Source organism: Cariama cristata, unplaced genomic scaffold, assembly GCF_000690535.1.
Source record: "Cariama cristata isolate BGI_N322 unplaced genomic scaffold, ASM69053v1 scaffold13155, whole genome shotgun sequence".
Classification (NCBI taxonomy): Eukaryota; Metazoa; Chordata; class Aves; order Cariamiformes; family Cariamidae; genus Cariama; species Cariama cristata.
This window is the reverse complement of record NW_009617005.1, coordinates 1-12317: the sequence shown is the minus strand read 5'-3', so window position 1 is coordinate 12317 and position 12317 is coordinate 1. Positions and strand designations below refer to the sequence as shown.

The window sequence follows — 12317 nt, the reverse complement described above, 5'->3', positions numbered from 1 at the left end:
CTCTTTCCTGCCTACTAATGTGGGGAAATTCCATGTGGTCTTGTAGCAGAAAAATAGCTGCAGCTTTTAATGAGCATTGTCTCTTTTTAGATTAGTTAATGTATTTTCACTGCATACGTTTCCTGGAAAAATAACTGGAACAGATTAGAAATTCAAATACTTGCAATTTGAAATGTTGTTTTGCTGGTTTGATATGTGAGTAATACGCCTTTCGGTTGTTTATGTTTTTTGGGGAAGCTGCCAAAACAATTGTTTGTTGTAATCACAGTGCATTGTGGAAACCGTTCCATAGATCACAATAAATGAACAGTTCAGATTGTAATGTTAGCACACCAATTTAACTGTCAAGATGAACAAAGTGAGACAGAGATACAACAGACTGTTTAAGAAGCTTGTTCTGATCAGTCTTTATAACAGAGTACAAAACCAAAGATACTTTTACAGAGATAACTGCAAGATACCAAATAGATAAGGAACCGTCTAGCTGAGGCTTTCATTTGCTAAGGAGCAGTAGAAGTCCAAGTCTATAGGCAAAAGCTCTTTTTAGTTTAGACCCCGTTATCTGTTGAACATGCTGATATGCCTTAACGTTCAATTTTATTTTACTTTTTAAAAAATACAACCAGAAAACCCTTGAATCTGTACCTTGATTTCCTACCCCCACTCTGCCCCACCATTATGTCTTTCATATGGTTGTAAAATGTAATCTAAAAGCTTGCAGACACTTTCATGCTTTACAGATTTTTTTGGTAAGCCTGTTTTAGTTTTCTAGATTAGAAAACCTTGTACTTTTTAAAAAAATAACAACAGTCTTGTAACATCTGTAGGTACCATAGACCCAAGCTCACCATACACCATGATGTCACCCAGTCAGCGTGCAGGGAACTGGCCAGGATCTCCCCAGGTTTCTGGTCCATCACCAGCAGCACGGATGCCTGGAATGTCACCAGCCAACCCTTCCCTTCATTCACCTGTCCCAGATGCCTCTCATTCCCCTCGAGCTGGAACAAGTAGGCTTCTTTATTGGTGTTATGACTGAAACACTCATGTTTAACATTCCTAGTACTGTACTTTTTGGTAGTTTTGTGTGTCAGCCTAACAGTCCTTACTGCCCTTCTGCAGTAAAATATCTAAGGAAATGAAGCTTTTATTCTGTCCTAGTGCAAATCTTCTATAACAAATTGGAAAACGAGTGAAATCATGTAGGATAACCTTCTGCAGGATGGGTATCTCTTGTTGCACTGCAGAAATTGGTCTTAAACTATCGAGCTCCATGACTGAGGGAAAATTCTTTGGAATGAAAGCAATGATAGGAGTATTTGCCTACCCAAATACTAACTTTTCACATCATAGAGTTGTAATGCTGTTCTTGGACAACTGATTTAGCCATCTGTACATCCCATTGAGTTTGTTGTACAAACCTGCTATATGCTGGCATGCTGCAGAAAGAGGAGAAGGGAGTAGGATTTTAATGTTACTGAGACTCTTTGCATGGGTGGAGGGTCAAAACTAATTCTTTAACTTTGTCTATGTGTTGCCTATCACTAAACAGCCAAATTCTTAAATAAGAATTTGGCCCAGAGAACTCATTGCTTGTATAGTGACAACAAATGAAGTGAACTCATATCTTATGTTTCAGCTTAAATCCTTCCTTACTGCAAGTACTTTTTCCATATTGATAGGTTCCCAAGCAATGCCGACTAGCATGCCTCCACCTCGTAAACTACCTCAGCGCTCTTGGGCTGCATCCATACCTACAATCCTCACCCACAGTGCCTTGAATATTCTGCTGTTGCCCTCTCCTACCCCTGGGCTTGTGCCGGGACTAGCTGGCAGCTATCTTTGCTCCCCTCTTGAGCGCTTCCTTGGATCAGTCATTATGAGGAGGCATCTTCAGAGGATCATACAACAGGAAACGGTATGGTTTAAGTTCTTTTAATACTGACCCGTGAGTATGACTTCAACTGTTCTTTTTTTCATGCTTCTGTATTCCTTGTCTTTCAAATCAGGCACTAAATGAAATGCTACAAATATAATAAGTATTTGCTGTCGAACTTGTGCTGTACTTCTGAATCTTGCCATCTAAAGTGTCAGAATTTAGAAAAAGCATTTAGTTCCACTGCTTTTCCACACAAATTGGAAGTGGAAAGCCTGTTTGCTCAGGTGAAAATTGATAAGTGATATGATAGCACGACTATGACCAGATTTTCAGATGCCCTGGGTTCTGTGAGTTTAGCACGTCTGTTGGGAGTTACCTAAAACAGCCACAGGGTTACTATGGATGCCACTACTTGGCAGGAGTGCCCAGGAAATTAGTTACTAGTTGACAATAACTGAACTACTCAGTCATGAATGTTGCTTTAGGGTTTCGGACAGACAATATGCACATCTTCACTTCTTTGGCATTGATTCAGTGACAGAGAAAGAAGCCAAATCTTGCATAAGCTCCATTCTCAAGGCAGTTTTACCCGGATACAAATATCGCATGTTTCTTTCTGGAAAGAGGGCAGAGTGATCACTACAGTCTTGGGAGTGAATGTGTGTGTGTGGTCATGCTGTTTAATGAAAGACTGATTGAATATGATACTTCTTTTCATGCAGCTACAGTTAATAAACTCCAATGAACCAGGTGTAATTATGTTTAAGACGGAGGCACTGAAGTGCAGGGTTGCTCTCAATCCCAAAACCAACCAGACCTTGCAGCTGAAAGTAACACCTGAAAATACAGGGCAGTGGAAATCAGAGGAGTTACAAGTTTTGGAGAAGTTTTTTGAAACAAGGGTATGTACTCATATCATTAATGTTTAAATTTTTGTGCATTGCTTTTAATCTCTGGTGGTGTTTTGAGTGGTACTGCTGACTTTCATTGGCATGTGTAAGGGCTGCAAAATATAAAATTAACAGATGTGCATGCTGGTTACCATGTTAAATAATAAAGCTATTACCTAAATAGGCAGTACTAAATAGTACCTTTCTTTAGGTTGCAGGACCACCTTTTAAAGCGAACACCCTAATAGCCTTCACAAAATTACTAGGGGCTCCAACACATATCCTCAGGGACTGCGTACACATCATGAAACTTGAGCTGGTAAGTTAACAATTATATTTAGTTCACCCATTTTCAGTTATTATATTTTTTAGAAAGGTGCTTTATCTTTATAAACACATAAATTATTCTAAATTTATATATATGTTGTTTAGTGTTAATAAGTCTTCATTTTACTACTAGCTCTCCTGGAAACTCCCAAAATTTCTCCTTTGAACTGGTATTTTGAGAAACTGCAGGCATGTTACTGCACAATAGGCACATGCATAGGCTGACTGAAATCTTTCTGGTTGTATTCTTGTTTACCCTGTGCTCAGTTCTTTCAGAGTTATTCTGACTTATGCTAAACCTGGCAACATCTACATGTTTAGCTAGAGAGGCACCTTCTACTTTCTAATGCTTCCCTAGTTCATAGCCATGTATGTCACTGACGTGAGACCTTTGCTGTTCTTTCTCTATGTTGTTCTTTCTAAACAGTTCCCTGATCAGGCAAGTCAGCTGAAATGGAATGTGCAGTTTTGTTTAACAATTCCTCCCAGTGCACCGCCAATTGCGCCTCCAGGAACACCTGCTGTTGTGCTGAAATCCAAAATGTTGTTTTTTGTAAGTACAGATATCTGTTTTAAAATTTTGTGGGCTGTGTGTCTTTGAAATCATCACGGGTTAGTAGCAAAACATAAGCATGCTATATCTGACAACTGTAATAGCTAAAAATGTTCTGCGTGCATCTCTTTTTAGTATTCCTATTCTCCCTCCTATAAAAGTGCAGCAGCTCTTCATGTTTTGTGTTCTGGGAGAAATGTTGACAATACATAAAGTTCAGTTCCCTCTGGGCTGCGGGTATCTTTGAATGCTCACCTTCTGGGTGTTTTGTTCTTTGAGGCACTAACCACCTAGATTACGCATTAGTCATGCTGGGAAAGGATTGCAGGAATGAGATGTTTAGAACAAATCTATATTAGTGTCGTCTCTGAGGAAATGCTCACTGTAGGGTGCGCTTGAGAAGAAAATATTCTACACCTGATTGGTAACTTCTGTGTTACAGAATTGATGTCTGAAAACTGAGGGGGTGGAAGTGCATGCTGCCTGTGAGCCTAGAATGTTTAACTGTATCGGAAGTTGCGCTGAAGTACGTGGTCATTCAATTTAACACACTTTTTGGTTTTTTCCCCACAGCTCCAGCTAACACAGAAAACAACAGTCCCACAGGAAGCTGTTAGTATTATTGTCCCAATTATTTATGATATGGCTTCGGGTACAACGCAACAGGCTGACATTCCCAGGCAGCAGAACTCTTCTGTTGCTGCTCCAATGATGGTTAGCAATATTCTAAAGAGGTTTGCTGAACTGAATTCACCACGACCAGGTACTGTACATGTCCAGTAGATATATTCTCTTCACCCAGACATCTGTGACAAATCTCCAGTGTAAAACTAAACCTCTCAAGTCTGAATTCTCTTGGTTTTTATCAGACTTCTTTAGTGATTACAAACTCCTGATGTTGACAGGCAATACATAACTTAATAGCAAGTACTGGCAACACAGCAGAAGGTTACACTGATGATTCAGGCTGGATTTTGCTGTTCTGCCCAAGTGATAGAATGCACCTCTTGTTGGCCCAAATCTTGCTACACAGCAGGAGTCATACTTTTTAACAAATGGGCCCACAGTGAGTCACAAGAAATATGCTATGACCAAGTGTCAGTTTTCATGGTTAATTATGAAGTTATTGAGCTTAACAGTAGAATATAAAGGGATGTTAAAATAGATATCAGAACTTGTCCACGTGCTGTGAATGATTACAAAGTAATTGGAGTGATTGTATACTCCTTTGTCAGTGTGTGCACTAACAGAGGCGCATACAGTTCTGTCGACCAAATGTGCTGTGAACTGTTTGAGCTAAATAGGTTGTTCTGAATGTTGATTGGGTAGGTAGTGCACTGTGAGCAACGTTGTGCTTTGCTTTCCCTCTTGTTTGTCATGCCTTTTTTTTTTTTTTTACATATCTGAAACACTAAACAGCAGGTTCTTTGGGCAGCATGTTGTCTGTAAGCAGTGGTTTTGGGGTCCTAATACACAGATGGCTCATAAGAACATTAACTTTTGGTTCTGCTGTAGTTACATGCTGAAGAACAAAGCCTTTTTCCAATAACCCAGTGAATAGATTGAAGTTGTGAATCCAGAGGTTGAATTCTACTTCTATTCTGTATAATTACTCATCTCGTTGTTATGCAGTAATTTTAACTATGCTTGATGGTTTATTTCGATTGCTAGAACATGAGCGATGTTTATCTTAAATTGATGTGGGTATGCATACATTTCTGAAAATTGTGATGAGATTTAAATTGACACACGTTTTCTGTTTAACATATAGCGATAGCTTAGGTAAATAGGAGAGAGAGTAGCCTTCAGGGCATGTGAGGTTACCTGTAAGAGTTCTGTATGTGGTACAGAACTGTTGTTTGTATAGCATTTTCATTTCAAGATACGTTATCTAAACTTCAGGTGTTTCTTTTGGAAGGTGCTTCCCCACTAAGTTCCCCTAGTGTGGGGAAGGATAGATACTTGTTTTGCTGTTTGTTGTTGCGCTAAGTTGCGATTTAAGGTAAACCCTCCACAAAATACCACAGCATAGGGAGTAATTGTCAAAGCTGCTCTTGAGTATGCCAGGTGAGATGTCTTCTGATGATCATTAGATAGATCAGGATAGACAATTTTCGTTTGTCAGGCAAGTTTTGAAGTGGTTTGGGAATGCCGTACAGGGAAAAAAAGAGTATCAGAGGAGCATGTGGCCCCAAGCAGGACCTTATCCGGGCAAAGAAGGATGTAGCTAACTGAGCAGAGGACATTTCTAGTAGTCTTTCCTCTGACTTCTAAAAGAAAGGATGAGTCTGTATGGATTTATTTATTTATTTATTTATTTCTACCACCACCCCCCAGCCAAAGTAGGATCTTCCCTCAGGACGCTTGAAATGCAATTTCCTGTGTTCCTACTGTCAAAATTTACATTATTATATCTGCTCAAAGAGAACAAGATACCTTCTTTTCTTTGCCATTGAAAGGTGATAGGAGAGCGAACAGATGAAAGTAGATAGTTGGGAGACGACTTTTCCAGCAGCAGTACCTGGGAGATCCCAGATGCGTGTCCTTTCTCTTCTGATGGTATTGTGCAGTACCCAGGATTTTCCTACCTGTGTTAGCTCTTCTCCTGCACTAATTGCAGTTTGCTTGGTTAAGTGAATTTTTCACTGTTTCAGTCAGAAAGGACCAGGGCTTCCCATCATGCACGTATGGTATTACTGGCACTTTCATTGTAACCCGTAATCAGTGTTGCCTCGTTTTGGCTGTATCTTTTTTACCTTTCTCTCTTTGTGAGAAAGTATTTTGTATTCAGCTTAATTTTCCTCTTAATAAAATGGTAGTGCCTGAAAAGTAAGTTCTTTTGGAAGAGTTTTCTTTTCAGATCTGTGGGCAAACACGTTCTGCTGTGTTTAACAGTAAAATGTTGACTCATTGTGAGTACGCTGTCTTTCTGAGATGACTTTACCTATGTCTCCATGGGAAAAATATTTTATTTGGGGGAAATAACTATATGAACTGAGATGGAATCAATGCCCTGGAATAACAGGGTTAAACTTGAGCTACAAGTCCACAACCTGCATCATGTAGTGGACATCAGTCTGGTAAGGAAACGAAAGTCCCTACAGATGCTGGAGGTGACCCTTAGAGAGGAGCTCAAGGGAAAGGGACTCATGTAATATTTCTTAAAGCACTTCACAACTAAGCATTATTTAGTGTCTGATTTTCAGTGATGCAGTGGATGGTATTTAGCCCAGATTTGTAGCTTTGATATGATAACGACTTGCCCAAAATAATCTTGCGAATCCCTAGTTTGGCAGTTAGGATTAACACATCTCAACAGGCTCTGCTCTTACCTCTTTGTTCACACTGTTGCTCCTTCAGTGACAAAATTCAATGTCTTCCAATTGGTGTTTCTTGAAATATGCAGGAAAAATTCAGCCCACAGTGACCAGGGTACAATAGCGGCTATTTATTGTATTCTCTTACCGGGAAACAGTAGATGAAAGTCACAGCTGCCTAATACTTCACCTTTTGTTGTTCTAATTAAACCCTTTTGATTCTATTGGTTTTAACTTTTTAAAGCTATTTCAGAATGCGTGTTTGTCAGAAAATGTTGGTATTCAAAATTTCAGACAGCTGTGGCTGGTTTTTCCTCTCTGTATTAGATTTCAGCTGTTTGAAACAAAAGTCCATTTGCTCTGTATTTTGTTTTGCAGTTTAGATGTCTAGGGTAGAGCCAGAGCAATTTGGTTGAAAGAAACAGATTTCTGACTTTTGCCCAGTCTTGGAATTAGAAATGTTTCCAAAACTAGACTTAGGACAGAAAACATCTTCCAGCTGTTTCAGACTTGAGTCTTTTGAAATGTTTAGTTTCTGCTCTTAATCAGCATAAATAGATCTCGAAAAAGTTTGGGTGTTTTTTTTTTTCCTTTGTAAAGTTATAACATACATAAAAATGGGGATTGCAGTGCCACGTATGATAAATTCTAGTATAGATTCAATCTGATATTCAAGAGCAATTAAAAGTTAAGAGCTTCATGCGATTTCATAACCAAGAGGAGCAGTCCTGCTGGGAAAGCCAGAGCTACTTCCATTAAAATCACGACAAATCCCGACGTCCTCGCAAGGTCGCTGGGATTTGCAAGTCGCGGTCACCGTGTAACCGTCAACCCCTGGCCGTATGGGGTTTAGTAGCCGTGCTGGTCAGGTCAGAGTCGACGTAGCGGGCTGGCTGGCGAGGTTGTTGGGGGAAAGGGCTGTGTGTGAGTGATGCTAACCTGTCTCTTTTCCCTGTTCCAGGTGAATGCACAATATTTGCAGCCGTTCGTGATTTGATGGTTAATCTTACGCTGCCCCCTGGTGGGCGTCCGTAGACACTTTTAAAAGAAGGCTCAAAGTGAGACAAAACAGCAAAAAAAAAAAAATTCCCCCCCAAAAAATTCTATATAAAGCCTTCGGTTAAAAGAGGACGTTTTAATTTTACCTTTTTTTTTTTTTTAAGAGCTAACTATAATAAACTGGCAAACTTTCAGGGATGCACTTTCATCAAATGAGTATCACCACGACTTTTGTATAGTGCTGTTGTATAGTGTGTTTTAATGGGAAACACTTCAGACTAGGTAATAGATTGAAGTATCAGATTGCTGGTAATAGATTTAATATTCTGTTTTATACTATAAAGATTATGAAAATGCCAAACTTGTTTGTTTTTTCTGGTTTTTTCTTATGTTTTGGTGTAATAGTCTTTTTTTAAGGCAGGTCTGTCATTTTTGAATACTGTAAAACTGTGACAAACTTTATATTGAAGCTGTATTTTAATATGACTGCTTTGAATCCTTAAACAATTTATTTGGGCTTGTTGTAAACATGTCCCCAAAAAGCAATATTTAATAAACTGGATTAAAAAATCTTAAACTGGATGTTGTATAATCTTAAACTTTATTCCTCTTCACTGTAGCCACTGGCCAGATCTCTTGTATTCACACTTACTTGGCTATCTCTGTACGTGATCTTGTTTCCCTGCACAGGTGCTGCTAACTTAAAGGAATCCAAAACAAAACATTATTTATTTATTTGTTGGGTTTGATTTGTTCCAAGTGGTGGGAAAACAGAGTTTGTTCATTTTCCTGATTGTGTGAATAACCAGAAATTACTTAAAACAGTGCTTCATTTCTAACAGTCATAAGGTGCTACCTTCTGTTCTGTCCCAAAAACAAAGTTTCGTGGAAGAAAGCAGCTTTTTTAATCTGTCATGGAGTTTGTGGTTATAGACACCTCTATAACAATAGACTCTTGTCTTCTTGTAAAGGCAGATATGGTAGAAGCTCGAACTGTATACCACAAAATTGGAGAGTCTGATCCAAAAAAGCCGATCCAAAAAAGAAACAACCTCACATTTAACTTTTTGAATTAGAGTATGTAGATAACTTTGTCAGTGATGACTGAAGGCTCTTGTAATTGAATAAAATTTCCATCCTTAGGAATTACTCCGTCATTTAACCGTTTGTCCTCATGGATCAGCATTCTCAAATTTTTACTGGGTTCAAGCTGGTTTCCTAACTTCTTGCCAGAGTAGCTTTCTGCTGTGCTGCCTTACTCCCTTTGCAGAGCTCTGTCAGCTCCCTGCTCAGCTGAAGGATGTTTTAAACTAATTTTAAAAATCTTTTGGTGGATGTTATTCTAGCTTGCCTTGCTGGCTTTAAGACTGCCCATTGCCCCCACAGCTACCAGAACTCTATGAATGAATGAGTCTCTTTCAAAGCTCTTGCCATTAGAAATAATCTTTTGGTTGGTGTCCAGTTCAGATTTCAGCCTTGAACCCGTGGTTTTTGGTATTGGTACTGTATCAGTACTACTCTGACCTGTGTGTATCTAACAGAGGGTTATGCAGTCTCTGCTTCTGAAATACAAAACTCACCTTCTGGAGTGAAAACCCTGGCAATCTTTAAATGTTGCTACTGCTGCTACTCAGTTGGAAAGATTTTGTATTTCCATCTTTTCACTTCTAAACTGAATGTTTTAAAATTGAGAGGTGATACAAGTCTGAAAAAGACTGGCTGTTATGCTGACTACTAGTCTGGATTCAAGGTCTGAGCATCCCCATGCCTGGAAGCAGCTTTCTGATCGGCAGAGAAGTCTCTGTTCTTCTTGGTGCTACGGGGCAGGTGAGTGTGCTGGCAGGCCAGGGCTCCCCTCGAGAGCTTCAGCACTTGAAAGTAAAAGGGAGGGGAGAGGTCTCCCCACAGGGCAGAGAAAACAAAATTTGTCAGCTAGTGACAGACGGTTATGAACTGACATTCCCAATCAGATGATGGGAAGGTGGAATTTTATTTCATTTTATGTTATATGCACCACTCCTCTTAACATACACCACATGTTAAGCCTTTCTCCGAAATAATTAAATTAAGGAAAACGATCCTAGTAAAAGGAGGCATTTCCCACTGACCAGTGACACTTGTTCCTTTCAAAGAAATGACTGCGTGTATTTACAAGTCCAGCTTTAAGTTTCATTTTGCACGTGCTCAGTCTAGTTGTCTGGTAACCAGATGTTATATCCGCCTGCTGCATTGGGACTATTTAGAGATTTTCGTCGTTACTGGAGATTTGGGTGTCCGTTATTTCAACTAAAAGTGCTGCAGTGACTCCACGTCCTGCAGTACCCGTAGATTGGTTCTGCTAAACCTGCCTGTGGGACAAGCGTGAGAGAAACGGATTTATACAGAGAAAAATTAGCGGTTCTGAGCTGATCCACACATCTGGCATAGCAACGTTAGCCAGCGTCAAATGGGAACCCACTTTTTTAACTGTCCAAAAAGCCATCCCAGATGACATCAATAGACTTCGTGGCTTTCCAGATAACAAATACTGATCAGGTGAAAGGTTTTGTTAATATAGAAAAGAGGGCAGAGGCTTTTTTGAGCCCTGCAAACACTCAGACAAGGAGCTGAATCAAGGTGAGGTTTGGGAGTTTTTTTTGCTTGGCACTAAGTTTAAATTATTTGCAATCCTTCCACCTTTGAGAGTCCTGCAGCTTGCCTTTGAGACTGCAGGTGTTTTAACTGAGTTTAGAAAGATTGCACTAAACAAGTTCTGATAATAAGTAGCTGAGGCAAAACAAAGCTCCCTAAAACTAGAAGCTGTTTTTCTTTCTGGAGCTATAGTTTGTCTCTAAGCATTGTGCTTAGTTTCATCTATTAGTTGAAAATTACTCCAGTTAGCAGGCATTTTAAAGCAAAATCTTCTGTATGAAAAACAGCAGAGAGACTACTAGGAGAATATTTGGGTCATTTTAATTGGATTTATGATTAAACTGTCAAAAGTGTCACTTCAGAAGTTGTTCTATAGTGGTTACGTTAGGTCAAGTGGTTATAGGTGTTCCTCTGGCCCAAATTTTCCATCTACCACAGAATTTCAAATGTTTTTCCGGTAAGAATGTATTTCAATAAATTAATGTTTAATTGAAATGTATTAACCGTACATAGCATCTAGACTGTAGTTACAAAGCTGCGACCGCTGTGTAATGCCATAATAGCAATATAATTGAGGGTTTCATATTTAGATTAAATCACATTGACTTCAACTATGTGAGGCTTTTCCTGAGATGCTCCAACAGCCGCCGCTGGTTTCACAATCAGTGGGTACATCATAATTTTGGGGGAATGTTTTTAAGACTTAACTTTGCCTCTGGGAGCATCACACGCCTGGGACACAGCACTGTGCTGGCCCTTCCCTGCGTGATGCTCTCCCCGTGTACTCCCAGCCCCTCACGTTCTTTCCGAGCGGTAATTAATTAACTTCTTTGGGAAATGAACCCCTGTAATAGGTTTTACAGGAAACATCCAGGCTGCTGCTCTGAAAGATAAGAGATGCTGAGTGAGGAAGGGTGGTACTCATGTTGGTTGGAGGCCGTGCGGAGCAGCACGAATGCAGAAAGCTACCGCGGCTTAACCCTGGACAGCTTGAGTTCCTGCCCTGAGAAATGGGGTTCGGAGGGGGTGGAGGCAGAGCCCCCCCAGGGCCAGCACCGTCCCCTCCTGCTTTGCTGGAGACCCCCTGCACGCAGCTGGGAGCGACCGGCATAAGCAAGTGCTGGGGGGCAAATGGGTCTCTGCTATATGAAATAGGGCTCGCAGGGGTGAAAAAGCGTGGTGTCTAGGCTTGGCCCCGACTGGTTTTCCCCACCGCCACACAAATTTTTAAAAGGCCGTTACCGAGACTGCAAATACCGGCGCGGGGCAGTTTCAGCTGCACCTGAGGCTTTCTTTTGGAGAGCAGAGGTTACAGAGGGAGTTTGTCAGAAACTAGAAAAAAGGGATGCGTTGTTGGGCTGCGCTGAGGTGGGGAAGGGTTTTGCTGGCACCCTTGCCATGTGTTAGGGCAGGCAGCTCCCCGGGCTGAGTGGCTTCAGGTCAGAGGGGGTCCCCTCCCTCTCCTCTGCCATGGCCGGGGCTGCACGTGATGTCCAACCCCACTCAGGGTCACTGCAGCTCACCAAAAATAAACACGGAGCCCCTGCCCCATCCTTAGGAAACCTGCCCTGTGGCCTTGAAGCGCTCCCACCTCCCCATTGCCATAACCTGGTGGGCATGGGCAGGGAAGCCCAGTGCCAAGCCCCCAGCTCTCACCTGCAGCCCCCCGCCTGCCCGGTGCCTGGCGGGGACCCAGGGGGCCAGGACCGGCCCCCCAGCAG

At 41.0% G+C, this 12317-nt stretch overlaps 1 protein-coding gene across 1 annotated transcript in view; it reads left to right on the top strand.

Annotated features, from left to right (window-relative positions):
• The window catches only part of MED14 (mediator complex subunit 14), a gene marked incomplete at its 5' end in the record, with an annotated part of 26500 nt that extends 17958 nt beyond the window's left edge, over positions 1 to 8542 (top strand). The window contains 7 exons of the mRNA XM_009700373.1: positions 828 to 1010; positions 1683 to 1918; positions 2602 to 2781; positions 2981 to 3088; positions 3524 to 3649; positions 4223 to 4412; positions 7928 to 8542. Of these exons, the coding sequence (XP_009698675.1) occupies positions 828 to 1010; positions 1683 to 1918; positions 2602 to 2781; positions 2981 to 3088; positions 3524 to 3649; positions 4223 to 4412; positions 7928 to 8001 (1097 nt within the window). The remainder of the gene's footprint in view (positions 1 to 827; positions 1011 to 1682; positions 1919 to 2601; positions 2782 to 2980; positions 3089 to 3523; positions 3650 to 4222; positions 4413 to 7927) is intronic.
• Between the last annotated feature and the right edge of the window lie 3775 nt (positions 8543 to 12317).